Source organism: Ipomoea triloba, chromosome 1 (assembly GCF_003576645.1).
Source record: "Ipomoea triloba cultivar NCNSP0323 chromosome 1, ASM357664v1".
Lineage (NCBI taxonomy): Eukaryota > Viridiplantae > Streptophyta > Magnoliopsida > Solanales > Convolvulaceae > Ipomoea > Ipomoea triloba.
Window position 1 is genome coordinate 19,526,163 of NC_044916.1, and position 17,689 is coordinate 19,543,851.

The following is a 17,689-nucleotide window of genomic DNA, read 5'->3' on the forward strand; positions in this document are numbered from 1 at the left end:
GAAGCATCGGGTTAAGTTTGACTTGCCCAGCTTGATGATTTCTCACATGGAGTTCTGCAAGATGGCCAAACGTTGCAATCGACCTTATGGGATGATTTTGAGTTGGATCTTTTAGAAGAAGAGGGTGAATGTGACAGGGGAGCTCGCTAGGCAGCCAGTTCATAGTGTTTTCAATGCGCCGAGTCTACAGTACTGTGGTTTGTTCCAGGTGGACGGGAATGAGTACGTCACAGCCCACGAGTTGAGCAGGATGCCAGCGGATCAGAGTAGAGAGCTCATAGATCGCTTCCACATTCTCCACAAGAGGTTGTGAGGTTTGATCGTACCCTAGGAGGCCGAGTAGGCGGGCGACGACGAGGAGGATGACGATTCTGAGGAGGAGTCTGAGGAAGAGGAGTCTGAGGATGAGATCGATCGGTAGCATCGAAGGAAGGCGCAGCACGACCCTATGGTTCCGGAGCAGCCAGTTGATCATGTCCTTCTCAAGTTGTAGGAGATGCATCGGATGGTGGAGGCTAGGTTCACATCGCTGGATCTGAGGGTGGAGCGTGGTTTTCAGCGCTTGGGCTTCATAGAGGCAAAGCTGGGCATCGAGGTTCCACCTAAGTACCTATATCCCGATCCTTTCTAGGCTCCAGGCAGTTCGTCACGAGGAGGCCATCCAGGTTAGCTAGTGTTTAGGACATGTGTTAGATCCTTGTTATAAATCCTTTATTTGACCTAGGTAAGTAGTTAGCTTAGTTTTTGCATGATGTGCATGGGTTGGGTAAGTTAGAAGTTTAGGAGTTAGAAATATATTATGTTCTTAAGTTTAAGTTTGGTTGAGCAATCCTTTTGTTAACCTTCGATCGATCCTTTATTTCTTTAAACCGTTCCGTTCTAGTTCCTGTGAGCTTTGAGCTTCAGGGACGAAGCTTCTTTTAAGGGGGGTAGAGTGTAATACCCTGTATTTTTGTTCAAGCCTTGAGACTGGTAATTATTTCTACCGTGTAATTTATTTGATTTAATTAGGCTTTGTTCTTCCAATTGATATATATATATATATATATATATATATATATATATATATATATATATATATATTTCTTATTCCGGAATTAATTAATTATTCTAAGGCCCAATTCTTGGTTTAATTCCTATAAGGGATTTCTTTAAATTGGATCCTTATATTTCTTATAAGTAAAAATATATTGTAATGGCCCAATTTATTTTTTGAAGGACCAATTTCATACTTGCTAGTATTATATTGAATAATGCAAGACCCATTCTTTATAAAAGCCCATTATTTTTTCTAGTTACCCTAATATAATATATACACTATGTATGTAATGATCTTCCTATCCATATAAAAGAGTTTGTGTTAACTATTCCTACCCTTTTCATTCTCTTGCGAAATAACTCTTCCTACCCTATCATTTCCTAAGAACCCTACAATATACACTATCTTCTATCCTTCAAGATTCAAGACAAAGATTGCTCCTTTAGGATTTCTAGGGCTTGGGTAAGTGTTTTTCTTTAGGAATATGCCTTGTATCATCTCATTTTCATGATCTTTTTATAAGTTCTTATGGTGTTCTTTTGGGATTTTTCTTTGGGAAAAGATGATCAAGTAAGTGGGAGTGGCTTGTGAAGAGGAAGGTGTTTGCTTGGTTTGAAGTTGTGCTACAAGAGGTAACCATCATGTCTCACTAAAACCTATTTTACACTCTTCATCTATGTATAATACTTGATGTTTTGGAATCCTGTGGAAATTTCTTGGTTTAGCCTTTGTTTTTGATGATCCGTGATCTATTTTAATGGGTTAATGAACTTGTGTTCTTGATCCTTTGCATCTTGATGAGTATGAGCATTTATTGTTATGGATTCCATGTTTATTTGGCTTCTAAAATGGGTAATCTAGACAATCTGATCATATTCTTGCATTCTGGAATGAATATATTGCATTCTGATTCGAGTCTGGGAGTTGTGCGTTGAGGGTGCTCTTGCGGTGCATCCTAATAGTACAATGTGTCCCGTTGGGGTCTTCCGCAAGTGCGTGCCGGTGAGTTTTGGCGGAGGGAGGTGTTCCGCCGGAGAGTTCTGCCTCCTTCTTACGGAGGAGCGTGGCGGAATGGGCAGTTCCGCTAGTTCAATTGGCATTTTGGTTCCAGTAGCTTGTTTTGTGATCTGTTGGTCTTGTTGATTCATCTTTGATTCTGGAACTTGTTTGGATATTTTGCTGAGTATTTCACCTTGGTTCTTGAGTATTTATTCATGTCTTTTGATTCATTATCTTGATCTATTGGTTGGTTGAATCCTTGGTTATATTTTTTGAGTATATGTTGTGTTCGTGATCTGAGGTGAACACTGTTGGTGGATAATCTTTGGGGATTGAGTCTGAGGTTGGATGTGGAGTTGTGAATCTCTGAGTATCTTTTGGATTGTTGAGGGTGAGCTAACTGTGGGCAACATTTGCCTCTGTGTAACTAATTGTGGGCTTTTGCCTCTGTGGTAATGGGCATCATTTGCCTCTGTGGTAATGGGCATCATTTGCCTCTGTGGTTTGGGCTTTCGCTTCTATGGTAATGGGCATCATTTGCCTCTGTGGTTGGGCTTTATGCCTCTGTGTACTAACTTTGGTTTGGTGGTTGGTATGAGGGATGGTATTGTGGTTGGAGGGTATGGTTTGGTGCTTATCTTTGGTATGATGTTTGTTTGGTTCCTTATGGTTCTTTAATTGAGTTGTATCTCAGTTGTTATCCGTTATTCCTTGATATATTGTGGTTTGGTGGTTTCTTTGTGAGTAATCTGTTGAGGTTATGATTCAGTTGGTATTCCGTTATAGACTTGTTGCCTTGTACATTCATATTGGATATTGGTTTTACTTGGAGAGTCCTTGGTTTATGGCTTATTCAGCTTGTTGTTGTTGAGTCTCCGTTTTAACTAAAGAACAGTTTGTTGGTGTGTATATTCTATACGGGTGTGTAAACCTATTTACAAGCTTATTATATTATGTATGTTCTCACAAGTGTGAGTGGTGGTTGCTTAGCATTCTTTTGCTAATGATTTTCTACACGTTTTTCGGGCCTGCGTGCCTTTGTTTTGGATCATGTATCTTGACTAGTTTTGTTACTGTTATGTTTTGAGAATTTTATGTTTTGTTTTTGGATAGCCTGTGCATCTAGGCTGTGTTTTACCTAGATATGGCATGACACACGATAAGTTTTAAATCGCTTCCGCTATAGTATGAGTAGTTGTTGAGATATGCAACTTTTATGTTTAAAGTTTTAGCTATCTCAGCTTGTGAAAAGTTGGGGTGTCACGGCGGTGGTGGAGGGGCGGACGTGGGCGGTGGTCGGCCAGTTCCTAACGACTAAGCTTGTCAAACTCGAGTACATGCGTCAGGTTATGACCTCAGTTTGGCAGCCAGTTAAGGGTGTATAGGTTTCCGAGGTGCAGCCAGGGCTTTTCCTATTTGTGTTCTACCACGAGTCTGATATGCTGCATGTTTTACATGAGGGGCCATGGTCATTCGAAAATGTTTCGCTTGTGTGCCGGCAAGTTTGTGACGGTGCGCATCCGGCATCGGTGGTTGACGGGATGTAATTTAGTGGGAGGTGAAGGTGAAGGGTGGAAGTGATAAAACGAGGAAGATTCCCCAAGTGTCGTGTCTCTCAAGGATGACAAATGGGAACCGAATATGTGTGGCATTTAGGAAGTTGAAAGGTAAGAGTTACAAGAATCAAAGGGGAAGGTTTTGTTCATGGTTGGTTGGGTAAAGGTTTTAAAGGTAAAATAAGATGGGAAATACAAAAGATAAAAGGAAGGGGTGCATGCCAAAGTTAAGCCAAAGGATTGATTATCGTAGGTAGCTTGGAATTGGGTTTCGTGATTGATCTAGGGAGTCACGGTCTTTGTATCGAGTGGCGTCACACTCAAACTCTCAATCCTCATTCGGTTGAGGCATTTTATCGAACACCTTTCCTACCACTCCTCTCGGATCTCATCCTTTCGGATTAAGAGCGGAGATATAGATGAGTTGGGCTCGTGAGAGGCCGCTATCGCGCACACTCTCACTTCCACTCGGTTTACTAACTATCCCGGCCGGAAATAGAAGCAAAGATTGAACAACATCATCCATACAAAACATCAATCATACTCCCACAACACCAAGATCATAATATCAAATTATAAACATCAATCCACAGATCAACAAGGGCACACACACCCAAACAAATCTACTCTAACATAATAAACATTAAATAGAAGCAATATAAACAAAGCAAGAAAGTAAAGATTCAAACTTTATATTAAAAGAAGAAAGTTACCTAAAGGAAGCTTTAAATCTACATCATCATCTTCATCCTAATCTACTCTAATCTAAGGAGGAGTATTGGAATTCCTCCCCAAAGGGGAAGAATTTGGAAAAGAAAACTAAGATCTAAATTATGGGGTGCCTCCTCCTCCTCCAAAGGTCTGAAATAAGGAGCCTTATATAGGGGGAACAAAATAGGGGCAAGATAGACAATTTCCGCGCAGCATATTTTAGGGCTGATACAGGGCTCTCGACGTGTCGAGCCCGGAAGAAATATTTTCCGCGATCTTCCACACGCGTGGTGGAGGTCGTGGGGGCTCTCTGGAATGTTTCCACGCCCCTCCACACGCTTGTGAGGCTTCGTGGGAGGCTCCTGCTTCATGGTTTCTCCATTTTCTGCTCCGTTTTGGCCTTAGGTCCTCCATTTGGCTGTAAAATAGCTAAAAAGCATCTTCCAAGCTCTTGTTAGCGGTTTTGATCACATTCGAGTCTTAACGCATGATATTCTTATGAAAGGGGTACTAAACCATACAATTATAGCCCTTAAATGACCCCTGAAATGAGCTATTCTTGGTGCTTATCAGTGGTGTTGGACTCCCTGGATATGTGGGTTCAATTACATGACTTGCCCATGGGGTACATGACAGCGGTGGTGTTGGAGCAGATCGGCAATCACCTCGGCACTTTTGTTAAGATGGACGAACGCTATGCTGGGGCCCCCTGGAAAACCTTCTACCGCATTTGGGTTTCCCTACCGGTGGACAAGCCGATAAAGCGGCGTATGAGGTTGATGAAACGTGACAAGTCGACTTGCTGGGTTATGTTCAAGTACGAGCGTTTGCACAACTTCTGGGGCACTCGCACAAGTTCTGTCTCAAGGCTAGGGAGGCAATGATACCGGTCGACCTTTATCTGTATGATGCTACATTGCAGGCGGGTGGCAGCAGGGGGCCACGTCCGGTCGGAGAGCGTTGGCTGGTGCCGGCGGAGGGTCCGAACCCTCTGGACAGTACGCTAGAGGCAACTACGGATCTGGTGGACCTTGGTCGTGCTCGGGAGGCGGAACCGGTTGTGGTTGCGGTCACGAAGCGGCGACGGGAGGGCTCTAATGGCGGTGGTAGGAGGCTTGGAGGCGTGAGTGGTGATGTGACCATGGTTGATGTTCCAAAAAACTTGCAGCAGGTGGGTACTGGTTCCCAGGCCCGCCCATCATCATGAGTACGTTGAGTTGGAACTGTTGTGGCTTAGGCAATCCACGCACAGTTCGTGAGGTAGTAGACCTTGTGTCTAGTAAGAAGCCTGGTTTTGTCTTCCTCATGGAAACCAAGGTGAGGAGGATCCATGCTGAGCGATTGCATATAAAACTTGGTTTTGAAGGCTTGTTTTATGTGGAGGGGGTTGGTCTGAGTGGAGGTTTAGCGTTATTTTGGAGGAAATACAATACAACCAGGCTTATAAGTTTCTCAAGAAATCATGTTGATGTGGAGGTGAATCTTACAGGGGTGGCGTTTGGCATATGACTGGCTTTTATGGTTTCCCGGAGCGGAACTGGAGGAGTGAATCCTGGGACTTGTTAAGGTCCTTAGCTACTAGGTCCGCTCTCCCTTGGGTGGTTCTTGGTGATTTCAATGATCGCCTATTCCAGCATGAGAAGCGTGGTGGCAACCCGCACCCTGATGCTCTCTTACGGGGGTTCGGGGAAGCTGTTGATGATTGTCGGTTGTCTCAGTTACCCATGCACGGCTATCGTTTTACTTGGGAATGTGGCAAAGGAACTGTGGATTGGATGGAGGAGAGGCTTGATAAGGTGCTTGTAGGGGACGAGTGGTGTAGCTGCCTCCCAGATGCATGTGTGACTAATCTTCTGACTAGATCGTCTGACCACTTCGCTCTCTTTTTGAGTGTTCAGACCGATCGGGTGAGACGTAGAGGGCCGAGGCGGGGTTTTAGGTTCGAAATGGCTTGGCTTCTGGATGAGGGGTGCAGGGAACAGGTGGAGGATGCTTGACAAGAGGCCAGGAATGGCGGATTGCTAAGTTGCCTTCGTCATTGCGGTGACAAGCTGTCCAAATGGGGAGGAAACCGTTTTCACCGTTTTGGTGAACAGATAAAGAGCCTACGGAAGGAGCAGTTGCACCTGAGGGATCTCAGAGATCCCACCTCTCTTGCGGAATTTCATCGTATTGAGACCGAGCTTTGTCGTTTGGAGGCTCAAGAGGATGCTTTTTGGAAACAGAGGGCAAAACAATATTGGTTGAGAGGAGCCGACGCCAATACGAAGTTTTTTCACAGGTATGCTTCTGCTCGTAAAAAGAAGAATACATTGTCTAAATTAAAAAATGAGTCTGATGAGTGGGTGGAGGATGATGGTTTAAAATCGATTGTGTTAAGTTATTTTGAAGATATCTTTTCTTCTAATAACTTAGACCCTGTGGATTTGTTTACTGCATCTATTCCCCCCCTCCCCCCCCGTGTATCCCTTAATCAGAATGAGGCCCTCCTAAGGCCTTTCGAGGCGGAGGAAGTTAAGGTTGCCCTATTCTCTATGTTTCCTGATAAGGCTCCGAGCCCAGATGGAATGAATCCGGGGTTCTTTCAGCATTTTTGGGAGATAGTTGGTGGAGATGTTTCATCCTTTGTGATTAGCTGTTTGACTGATTGTTCCTTTCCAAGTGGTTTGAATGATACTAATGTTGTTTTGATTCCTAAGAAAAGCCATCCGGAGAGGGTGTCTGATCTCTGGCCTATTGCCCTGTGTAATGTAGTGTATAAGATTATGGCTAAAATGATTGCGAATAAGATGAAGCCTTTGCTGGGGGATATCATATCCGAATCACAAAGTGCTTTCATTCCTGACAGACTTATTAGGGATAATATCTTAATTGCAGTAGAGGTTGGGCATTTTTTGAATAGAAAGCAGACTGGGGTAGTGGGCTGGGGTGCCTTAAAGCTTGACATGGCCAAGGCTTATGATCGTATGGAGTGGCATTTCCTCTGTGGGATGTTGTTAGCTCTGGGTTTTGCAACTGAGTGGGTAAACTTGATAATGCTATGTGTCACCACAGTTTCTTACAATTTTCTGGTGAATGGTGAGGATATAGGTCAAGTCACCTTGACACGGGTTATTAGACAGGGAGATCCACTTTCCCCATATTTGTTCATTATTTGTGCAGAAGGCCTCTAGCTATTGTTACAGCAGGCTGAACGACGAGGTTTGTTTCATGGTTGCAGAGTTGCGAGGGGTGCTCCGCCTGTTTCACATTTGTTCTTTGCAGATGATAGCCTTTTGTTCTTTAAGGCTAATGTGCACGAGGCAGGCGCTATTAAATAGTGCCTAAGTGAATATGAGGCTATGTCAAGGAAAGCTGTCAATTTTAATAAGTCGAGTGTGTGCTTCAGCAGGAACACGAGTAGAGATGATAGGGAGGGAGTTGTGTCTGTGCTTGGAGTGGCTCAAGCTCCCAATTTCGGGAAATATCTGGGCTTGCCAGCATTTGTTGGACGAAATAAGAAGGCAGTTTTTTCGTATGTTGAGGATAAAATAAATCAGAGTGTAGGCTCCTGGAGTAAGAAGTTAATATCACAGGTTGGAAAGGAAGTGTTGTTGAAAAGTGTGGCACAATCTATGCCAACCTTTTCTATGAGTGTCTTCCTCCTCCCTCACTCGGTTTGCTTGTCTATAAAGAGAGTTATGAATCGGTATTGGTGGGGTTCAGGTGGCGAAAGGCGCATTCATTGAAAAGCTTGGGATTGGTTATGCTATCCTAAGAAGTATGGAGGTTTGGGTTTCAAGGATTTGAGAGCTTTTAATCTGGCAATGTTGGGCAAACAGGCCTGGCATTTTTTGACTAAACCCCAATCTCTGGTGGCTAGAATTTATAAAGCCAGGTACTACCCTCAGTCTTCATTTGTTGATGCTTCTACAGGTAGTTGTCCCAGTTTCTGCTGGCGAAGTATTATGGCGGCCCATGAGTTGGTATGTTCTGGTATACGAAGAAGGATAGGGAATGGTATATCAACCTTAATTTGGGGGCACCCATGGCTTCCTGATGATCCTGATCTTTTGGTTCAGACTAAAATGCCCCAGGGATTCGATGGTTCCTTGGTTTCTAGTCTTATTGACCCAGCTACTAATTTGTTGGATCAGGCCATACTGCAGGATATTTTTCTACCAATTGATGTGGAACGCATTCTGAGCATCCCTATCAGCCTTGACCATGAAGACTCTTGGTATTGGCATGGAGACCCACGGGGTTGTTATACTGCTAAACAGGGTTATAGATGCATTTGTGGCGAGTTTGCCAATGACCCTGGGCTTTTGATAAATGGTTACCTCTCTGGAAGATTAAATCGCCTCCCAAATGGAAGGCTTTTCTTTGGAGAGCTCTCACGGATGTTCTTCCCACCACTACAAATATGATTTTAAAGAGGGTAGATGTTCATCCATCATGCCCAATGTATGGTCTAATTCATGAGAACATAATGCACTCCCTTGTTTTGTGTGATTTCTCAAAATTAGTTTGGCATGAGGCTACTTTTTCCATACCAACTGATTGTAGCATATTTCATAACAATTCAAATACCCTGAGTATTCCGGGGTATCGATCCACAGGGAAGCGGGGCGTACCAAACACTAGTTACTAATGTATTCATGTGAAGCTAATCCTAACGAAAATGGTGTTTAAACGGTTGCAAATATTGTAATAAAATAGAATAATAAAAGCCGGTTGATGAAAACAAATAGAGAGAGAGAGAGATGGGATTTCTGGGTTTAGGTGTTTAGTCTCCTAATGCCAAGCTAAGGTGAGATATATAATTCGGGTTCTAACAAATGTGGAGGATTGCTTTCACAAAGGGGAAGGAATTACTCCCATAATTCAAACCCACAATAAAGAACTAATCAAGAACAAGCAACCTAGACAAAATCCCTTAACAAATTTGCCCTCTTCCAAGGTGCAAAAGTCAAGTGCAAGAGTGAGTGCTCTAGGATATGCCCTAACTCCCATCAAGACACAACTATAGCAAGATACAAGTAATTTAGGCCTTTAATCACAAGCATCACAATAGAAATCACAATTTCATCATAAGTTATAAAACCCAAATATAAACATATCATTAAACATGAAGAACAAGGCAAATAGGATTCATAAACACCTATCACCCAAAAATCCCAAGATTACTTTAGCCAATCATGGCTAGGATTGAATTTAAAACACAAGTAATGAAGAGTTTACAAAGACTAAGAAAGTAAAGGAAAGGAAAAGAAATTCTCCCGAATATAGCTTTCCAAGTCTTCCTTCTTCCTCCCTAAGCCTTTGTAGCTCCTTGAAAGTGAGTATCTTCTCCAAAAGTGGTGGATCCCTCCTAGACTCTTTGGAGAGGAAGACACCTTTTACTCTCACTCTTTTTGCCTCCTCAAATGCAGCTTAGCTCTAGGGTTTTGGGAAAATGAGCTTTATATAGTGGGAGCAAAAATAGGGGCAAAATAGGCTTTTCCGCCACTGTACTGCGCAGAATTCTCGACGCGTCGAGACAGGGGCTCGACGCATCGAGCCTTGATCTTTTTTTTCCGAAATTGCTACGGCAATTTCTCGACGCGTCGAGCCCTGGACCCATCTCAACAATGTTGCACACTGGAAATTCTGAACGTGACGAATTTGATCCTGGACGCGATGAGGCCTCAATGTAAGCATTCTTCTTCCATTTTGACTCCCAAATATGTCTTGAAATGTTCCCTTGCTTTGCATTTGATCTAAAATGGTTTCAAAACACTAACAAACACCATAAAACACTCAAATCAAGAGTGAAACCATATCTAAGAGAGAAAGCAAGGAATATGCATTGAAGATAGCAATTTAATCCATTTAAGCTCAAAAGTTGATCCAAAATACTTAGAAAAATATGCACAATTGAGATTATATCAAACTCCCCCACACTTAAGTCTTTGCTTGTCCTCAAGCAAACAAATGGGTAAATTTCAAGTCAAGCACACAAGTCGCGCATACCTCTCTCGCACAACCAAACATCCACAAACCAACTTGTCACACGACAACATGCTTCAAGAATCATCTCAAATTAACACACAAGATCCATTCGCAGGCCAATATCCAAGCACCAAATTATTTATAGTGAGAAATCTAGTGTGTACACATACTCAGTTAGGTTTATGCAAAACTTAGCATTAGAAATAGATCCCAAAGGCTTGCCTTTCGTACTCCTCCTAGTATAGACCTAAAGTTGCATGCAAAGATCAAATAGGTCTTTTATTAGCTTATAACGGGGCTAAGGGTTAAGGCTAACAAAGAAGGGGTATGAAAAAATTAACAAAAGAGAGAGAACGTCAAAAATATCTACCTTAATATCTACCTTATAAAATCCTAGAAGAGATGAGAAAGATATGACCAAAGGAGCCAAATGTAACTTTAAGAACCAAGGCAATATTCTAATGAAGTGGGGGTCGAATACAAACTTTCCAAAGCTATTTACAAACTTCAAACTATTCAAACTTTTATTCCTCATTGCTTTTCTTTTTTGATTTTTCTCGAGATACGCAACAACTTTTCAAAGAAGGAACTTTGGGATTTTGATTTTGATTTTGATTTTTGATTTTTTATCTTTTTTGACTTTTTTTTCTTTTTTCTTTTTTTTTTTTTTTCAAATATCGAGGCAAACTTTATTCGAATGCTAGCAAACTACCCAAGTAGTAAACGACTATACACAAAAGATCTAGACCCCCACACTTAGGGGGGTGTATTCAATCATGACTTTCATAGAATTTTAAAGACTTTTATGAACTTTAAAAGTTTGGAGGTATTCAATTCAAACTTTTAGAGAGTATTTAAAAGTCATGCGGTATTCGATCAAGATTTTGAAAGAGTTTTTAAAAGTCATGTGGTATTCAATTATAACTTTTAAAGAATCTTTAAAAGTCATGTGGTATTCAAAAAGTTATGAATTTGTAATGACTTTTTAATTTTAGAACTTCTGTAGACTTTTATATACTTTTCCTTCTCAAATATAAATAGCTGAAATCCAATCCCCAACCCCAAGATTTCAAAATTTTATTTCTACCAACACTGAAGGTTTTTTTTCTCTCTCTATTTAAACTCTAATTTTTTCTCCTTATTTAAAATTTTAATCTTTATAAACCTTATACCTAAATTCAATAAACTATTTTTTCTTCATTATATTTTCTACATACCTAAACTCTACCAATTTTTTTTCTCTCTCCTAAACTTTACAATCTTCCTCTAAAAATTCAAAATAATATTAATTTTATTTCATTGTTGCTTGTATATTTTGATTTTTTTATGAACTTTATTTCATTGTTGCTTGTATATTTTGATTTTTTTATGAACTTTATTTCATTGTTGCTTGTATATTTTGATTTTTTTATGAACTTTTTATCCCTAACATCTAAACTTTTTCACCTAAATACATGAACAGAGTAAATTTTTTGTATCTATTACCGTCAACTTTTACTATATGTTTCATAATATTCATATGTTTATTCGTAATATATTTTTTCTTTTTTCTTTTTTCTTTTTAACAACATGCTATTATGAATAGTGAACTATTATTTGCACTAGCAATTTGAGGCTACAAAGAGAAGCACATTGTTGTTGTTAGCAGTCCCATATTGTTATTGCAAATAATAGCTCTTTGTTTGATACCTAGCAATATATCAAATATAATTTTTATATATACTATTTTTTTTTTATGCAACTAGTAATTATAATTTTTTTAAATATTAATTTCTCAAGAAAAAGTAATTATATTTTTAAATATTTTATTTGAACAATTCTATAACTATAAATTTTTAGTGTTTAATATTGTTATGAATTGCTTATGAAAGTTTGTAAGGATGTATTCAATTTAGAATTTTAATGACTTTTGTAGAATTTTTAAAATAAAAAAGTTGATAAAAGTTTATGCAAGTTTTTTATATTGACTTTTATAGAGTATTACAAAGTTTTAAAAAGTTTTGAACGACTTTATGAAAGTCAATAAAAGTTTATTAAAATCTATCATTTTAAAAGTTTTAAAAAATCTACAAAAATCATGATTGAATACACCCCCCTTAGACATTTCAAGGTACATGTTGCTTTCAAACTATAAGCTCCATAAAGATCTCTTCTAAGAATATCAAAGATAAATGCTAAATTCTCTCTAGGGTGGAAGGGAACATATTTGGCTAATGGCTAAGGGTTTGATGATGAGGGTTAAACAAAAAAAATTCACGAAGAGGGGTTAAGTGCTTAGCACTTATTAAACAAAGAAAAAGGCTCAAAGGGGACACAAGGGATAAAAACATATGATATGGGTAGGTTTAAAGGCTAAAGGTGAACAAAAAATGGCCTAAATCATTTCTAAACATGCAAACAATTAGACTACATTTTGGAGGAGTAATGAGGCAAGTTCCATAAAGCCAACTAATGAGGCAATGCCGGAATTTCGCATAAACTTTCACTAGCGAAGCACAAACCACTAGATTAGGAATTATTTCAATTATTAAACGGTTAACAAGGACATTGGCAAGAGAATAGTTCAATCATATGCTTCACTTTGATTTCATCAATGGCACATTGGAATGCAACAAGTTCAACCAAAAAATCCACAAACCGGCAAGAGAAAATAATTGCAGCTAGGTGCCATGACAAGTAATTTATCAACAAAAAGATCATGAATCATCCAAGAAAAAGCATGACATTTTTACAAAAAATTCAAGGGGGGAAACTAACAAGCTAATGAGCATATTTTTCAACATAAAAGCACAATTTTTCTGTATAGAAACCCATAAAGTAAGACAACTAGGAGTAAGAGTTCAAAATTATTTTCAGGAGAAGATTCAAAAGTAGTCAAAACTAAATACTAAAACAAAAGCTAAAGATATAAAAATATAAAAGGGAAAATCAATTCAACCACACTTCCCCCCACACTTAAAGAGTTGCATTGTCCCAATGCAACAAAATAAATCAGGGGAAAGGGATTGAAGGGCATCCCTTGACCTGCTAATGATGATCGTCTTCGGGTGGTGGTGGAAAATACGAGGATGAGGCTCTTGAGTTTGTTGTGATGACTCTCCTCTTTGGCTTTTGTTTGTGAACCTAACTCTTGGAGGCATTTCTTATCTACAATATCATAAAGTGAGGACAATATATACTTGCAAGCATTGATTAATGTGAAACATAGAGCAATATGCAAGCAAACAATGCAAGAAATATCAAGAACTTTATTGGAGCATTTCATCAAACACCTTGTGTGCAAGAATTTGAACAAAGAAGCTTAGTGCAATTGGTGTCCCTATTCAACCCATTTCATCACAATACATATCACCACCTCAAATACAATCAGTCATGAGCATTTGTAAAATAAGGCTACACTAATCATGAAAGAAACTATGGGCATTGAGCATAGAAATCCATGAGCAAATAAAGAGTGTAAATCTATCGTCTTCATTTGAAATTCAAGTGTAATGTAATATTAACATGTAAGAGCAACACTATGAGTAAAAAGATGCAAAGAAACACTAACCCAATGCATTTCAATCCAAAAAATTCGAAAATTAGGCAAAATTCGTGGGTTAGGTTTCATGCCCAAAAACTATGAAATTAAGAACAAAACTAAGAGAAATTGATGGAGAAAATGGATAAGGATGTTACCTTGATGCCTTAGGATGAGTTTGTATTGAATTTGAGTGTGTTTTGAGAGCAAATGATGAAGAGAATGTGAAGAAAATGGGTGGGAGTGCTGCTTGTGCGAAGAAGAACAAATAAAGAATTTGGGGAAAATGGGTTTAAAAGCTGTCTCGGTCAATGCTGACTGTCGTCGAGCCCTCTAAGATTTTCGTAAAAATCATTCGGCACGAGCTCGACGCGTCGAGAGCATCAGAAATTCTAAAAAATGTTACGGCAAACATTTGACGCGTCGAGTCTAACTCTCGACGCGTCGAAAGTGTTCAGAGTGCAAATTCACAAAATTTTCAACTGTAAAACATGAAACTAACTCCCAACCCGAAAACAACACTCAACAAGCAAAGATTCAACTCCGAAATCATATCAACACGAAAACTTAGGCTCAAAAATTTTCAAAAAAAAAATTCGTTTAGCATCATATAATTTCAAATTAAAGCAAGTAACATCCAAATTCATATTCAATTTCTATCATGCAAAATAAACTAACAAAAATTAAAATGCAAGAAATTAAAAGGCTTGGGTTGCCTCCCAAGAAGCGCTTGTTTAAGGCCATAAGCTCGACCCCTTTTTCAAAGTTCATCTGGGTTGATCCGTGAGGCTACCACCATAACTAGCCTCATTGAAGTTCCTATCGCAAGCCTTGAGTCCCAAAAGACATCCTTTTTCGCCTTTCTCCATATGTGCAAAATTAGCATCTCCATCACGAGTCTTGCTACCCATCACATCGGCCCTATAACACCTTTCAATAACACGAGAATTAGGATCTTCAAGAACATTGAATGCCACTTTCTCTTCTCCAAAATCAAAGATCATTGATCCTTTCTATGCATCAATTATTGCTCCCGTTGTCGCCAAGAAAGGTCTCCCCAATATGATTGGAGTGTAGGGGTCTTCTCAAATATCCATTACCACGAAGTCACAAGGCACAAAATACTTGTCAACTCGAACGAGAACATCCTCAAGAATTCCAATAGGATTTTTGGTTGACCGGTCAGCAAATTGAAGTGTTAATTCGACCGGTTGTGGCTCTCCCAAATTGAGCTTCTTACAAAGAGATAAAGGCATTACATTAACACTCACTCCTAAATCACAAAGTGATCTATTGATGGTGGAACCACCAATAACACATGGAATTGTGAATATTCCCGGATCTCTAAGCTTTGTTGGAAACCTTCCCTCTTCACGTGTTAAGGCCCAGTACTCTTGTGTCATTGCAATCATTTCTTGATCACCAAACTTTCTCTTTTTAGATAGAATCTCCCTTAAAAACTTCCCATAAGAAGGTGTTTGGGTGAGCAAATCAAGCAACGGGATAGAGACTTTCAAATTTTCAACAATATCCAAGAATTTTTTCCATCTACTATCTTTGGCTTGCCTTTGGAATTTTTGAGGGAATGGAAGTGGTGGCACATACTTTCTCTCGGGCTTCTCTCTTTCATCATTTTCATGACCTTGATGGCTCGAATTCAAAACGGGAGGGTTAGCCTCTTCTTCCTCGAGTTTCTCTTCAATCTCAACATCGATGATTTTACTTGGCATTGGTTTGTCAACCGGAAGAGGTGGTTCTTCAAGTTTCTTGCCACTTCTTGTTACAATGGCATTGACATGCTCTCTTGAATTCTCGGGACAAGCGGGCAACTTCCCAGTGACTTTGGTGCTAGAAGTAGAAGCTTGATTTGCTAATTGGTTCTCTAGCATCTTGTTATGAGCACTCAATTGGTCCAACCTCTCCGTCACTTGTCTAAATCTTTCCTCACTTTGCAATTGAGATTTCACCATCATTTCCATCATAACTACCCAATTCGGTGGAGGTAGAGCTTCCAAAGTAGGTAGAGGTGGGGCTTGGTTCAATAGTCGGAGCTTGGGGTTGAAATCCTTGAGTTGGCCTAAATTGTTGTGGTGGGGCTCCTCTATAATTTGATTGCCCTTGAAATCCCGGTGGAGATCCTCTATTACCAAAATGTTGGGGATTTGCCACCCCCATTGGGTTGCTCCAAGAAAAACTGGGATGATTCCTTGAGGTATTAGGATTATAGGCTCCTTGAGGTTGAAAAGATTGTTGTGGCCTATTGTATCCCACCAAATCAATATGTTCCACGGAAGATTGAGAATTGGTGTCTTCATTAAGGCATTCACCCAAGTTGTGCCCTCCACCGCAAAGATCACAAATCAATACTTGTCTTGAGGGAGAAGAAGGAGTAGAAACATAGATCACATTTCGGTTTTGAAGAGTGATTTGAGCTAGCTTTTGCACCATTGTTGCAACATTATCCACTTTAGCCGATAAAGCGGATATTTACTCCACTTCATGAATACCTCCTCCCAATCTTTGTGAAGATCTATCGGAGTACCAAGTAGAACCGTTCATTGCAATTTTTTCTAACAATTCCTCGGCTTGAATAGGTTCCAAGACTGTGAATGAACCTCCCGAAGATGCATCCACCAAAGTTCTTGAAGTGTCAAATAATCCCTCATAGAACACCATAATTAGATCCCAACTTTGTATACCATGGTGTGGGCATTGTCTTCTTAAATTTTTGAATCTTTCCCACGACTCGGCTAAGGACTCATTCGGCAATTGCTTGAAGTTTTGGATTGCTCTTCTCATCCTTTGAGTCTTTGAGATTGGGTAGAACTTCTTCAAGAATTCCCGGTGAAGTTGATCCCAACTATCAAAATAATTAGCCAGAAAGGAAATGAGCCAACCGTGAGCTTTCTCCCTCACTGAAAATGGAAACAGTCGAAGTTTGATTGCTTCAGTAGGAACTCCGTTCATCTTAAAAGTGCTACAAACCCGGAGGAATTTAGTAATATGAGCATTTGGATCTTCCATGGGTGATCCTCTGAATTGATCCGATGCAACCATTTGGATTATCGCCAGTTTGATTTCGAAATTGTTGGCCTCAACACCCGGAATGTTGATACTATCACGTTCTTCCAAATCGGGTGCAATATAATCGGACATAGCTCTCCTCACCGGTGGGGGTTGATTAACTCCATTCCCATCACCGTTTCCATTTCCATTGCCACTTCCATTTCCATCTCCATTAAGATTTACATTGATATTTCCTTGAGCTTGTGCCATCTTTCGTTGCTTTCTAAGGTACTTTGCTCTCTTTTCAATCTCAAGGTCCAAAGGTAATAATCCTTCTTTCCTCGATGACCGTGTTTGCATGCAACAAGTACCTAAAACACAAGATCACACTAAAGAAAGCAAACTTTGTTATGGGTAAGTAAAAATAAAGAAAAAATAATGGATTAGACTCCTAGAGTAAAACTTTCACTAATGTCAATACTTAAACGCCACTTCCCTAGCAACGGCGCCAATTTGATTGTAGCATATTTCATAACAATTCAAATACCCGGAGTATTCCGGGGTATCGATCCACAGGGAAGCAGGGCGTACCGAACACTAGTTACTAATGTATTCATGTGAAGCTAATCCTAACGAAAATGGTGTTTGAACGGTTGCAAATATTGTAATAAAATAGAATAATAAAAGCTAGTTGATGAAAACAAATAGAGAGAGAGATGGGATTTCCGGGTTTAGGTGTTTAGTCTCCTAATGCCAAGCTAAGGTGAGATATGTAATTCGGGTTCTAACAAATGTGGAGGATTGCTTTCACAAAGGGGAATGAATTACTCCCATAATTCAAACCCACAATAAAGAACTAATCAAGAACAAGCAACCTAGATAAAA

General features: G+C 39.7%; 2 protein-coding genes across 2 annotated transcripts; one reads left to right on the forward strand and one right to left on the reverse strand.

The window, feature by feature from the left end:
* Positions 1 to 7,646: 7,646 nt before the first annotated feature.
* LOC116009989 lies at positions 7,647 to 8,714 on the forward strand. Its single transcript, XM_031249228.1, has 2 exons — positions 7,647 to 7,961; positions 8,064 to 8,714. The coding sequence occupies exons 1-2, from the start codon at positions 7,647 to 7,649 to the stop codon at positions 8,712 to 8,714; spliced, it is 966 nt and encodes a 321-aa protein (XP_031105088.1).
* A 6,169-nt stretch (positions 8,715 to 14,883) lies between these two features.
* On the reverse strand, positions 14,884 to 16,113 carry LOC116010011. The gene has a single exon (XM_031249269.1). It carries the CDS (start codon positions 16,111 to 16,113, stop codon positions 14,884 to 14,886), a length of 1,230 nt encoding a protein of 409 aa, XP_031105129.1.
* Positions 16,114 to 17,689: the final 1,576 nt, after the last annotated feature.

Excerpts from the sequence above, each read along its gene's own strand:
- LOC116010011 (XM_031249269.1), bottom strand. The coding sequence starts at position 16,113 with ATGAAGACACCAATTCTCAATCTTCCGTGGAACATATTGATTTGGTGG.
- LOC116009989 (XM_031249228.1), top strand. The coding sequence starts at position 7,647 with ATGTCAAGGAAAGCTGTCAATTTTAATAAGTCGAGTGTGTGCTTCAGC. Across the intron at positions 7,962-8,063 it reads TCTTCCTCCTCCCTCACTCG|AAGTATGGAGGTTTGGGTTT; the intron begins GTTTGCTTGTCT and ends TGCTATCCTAAG.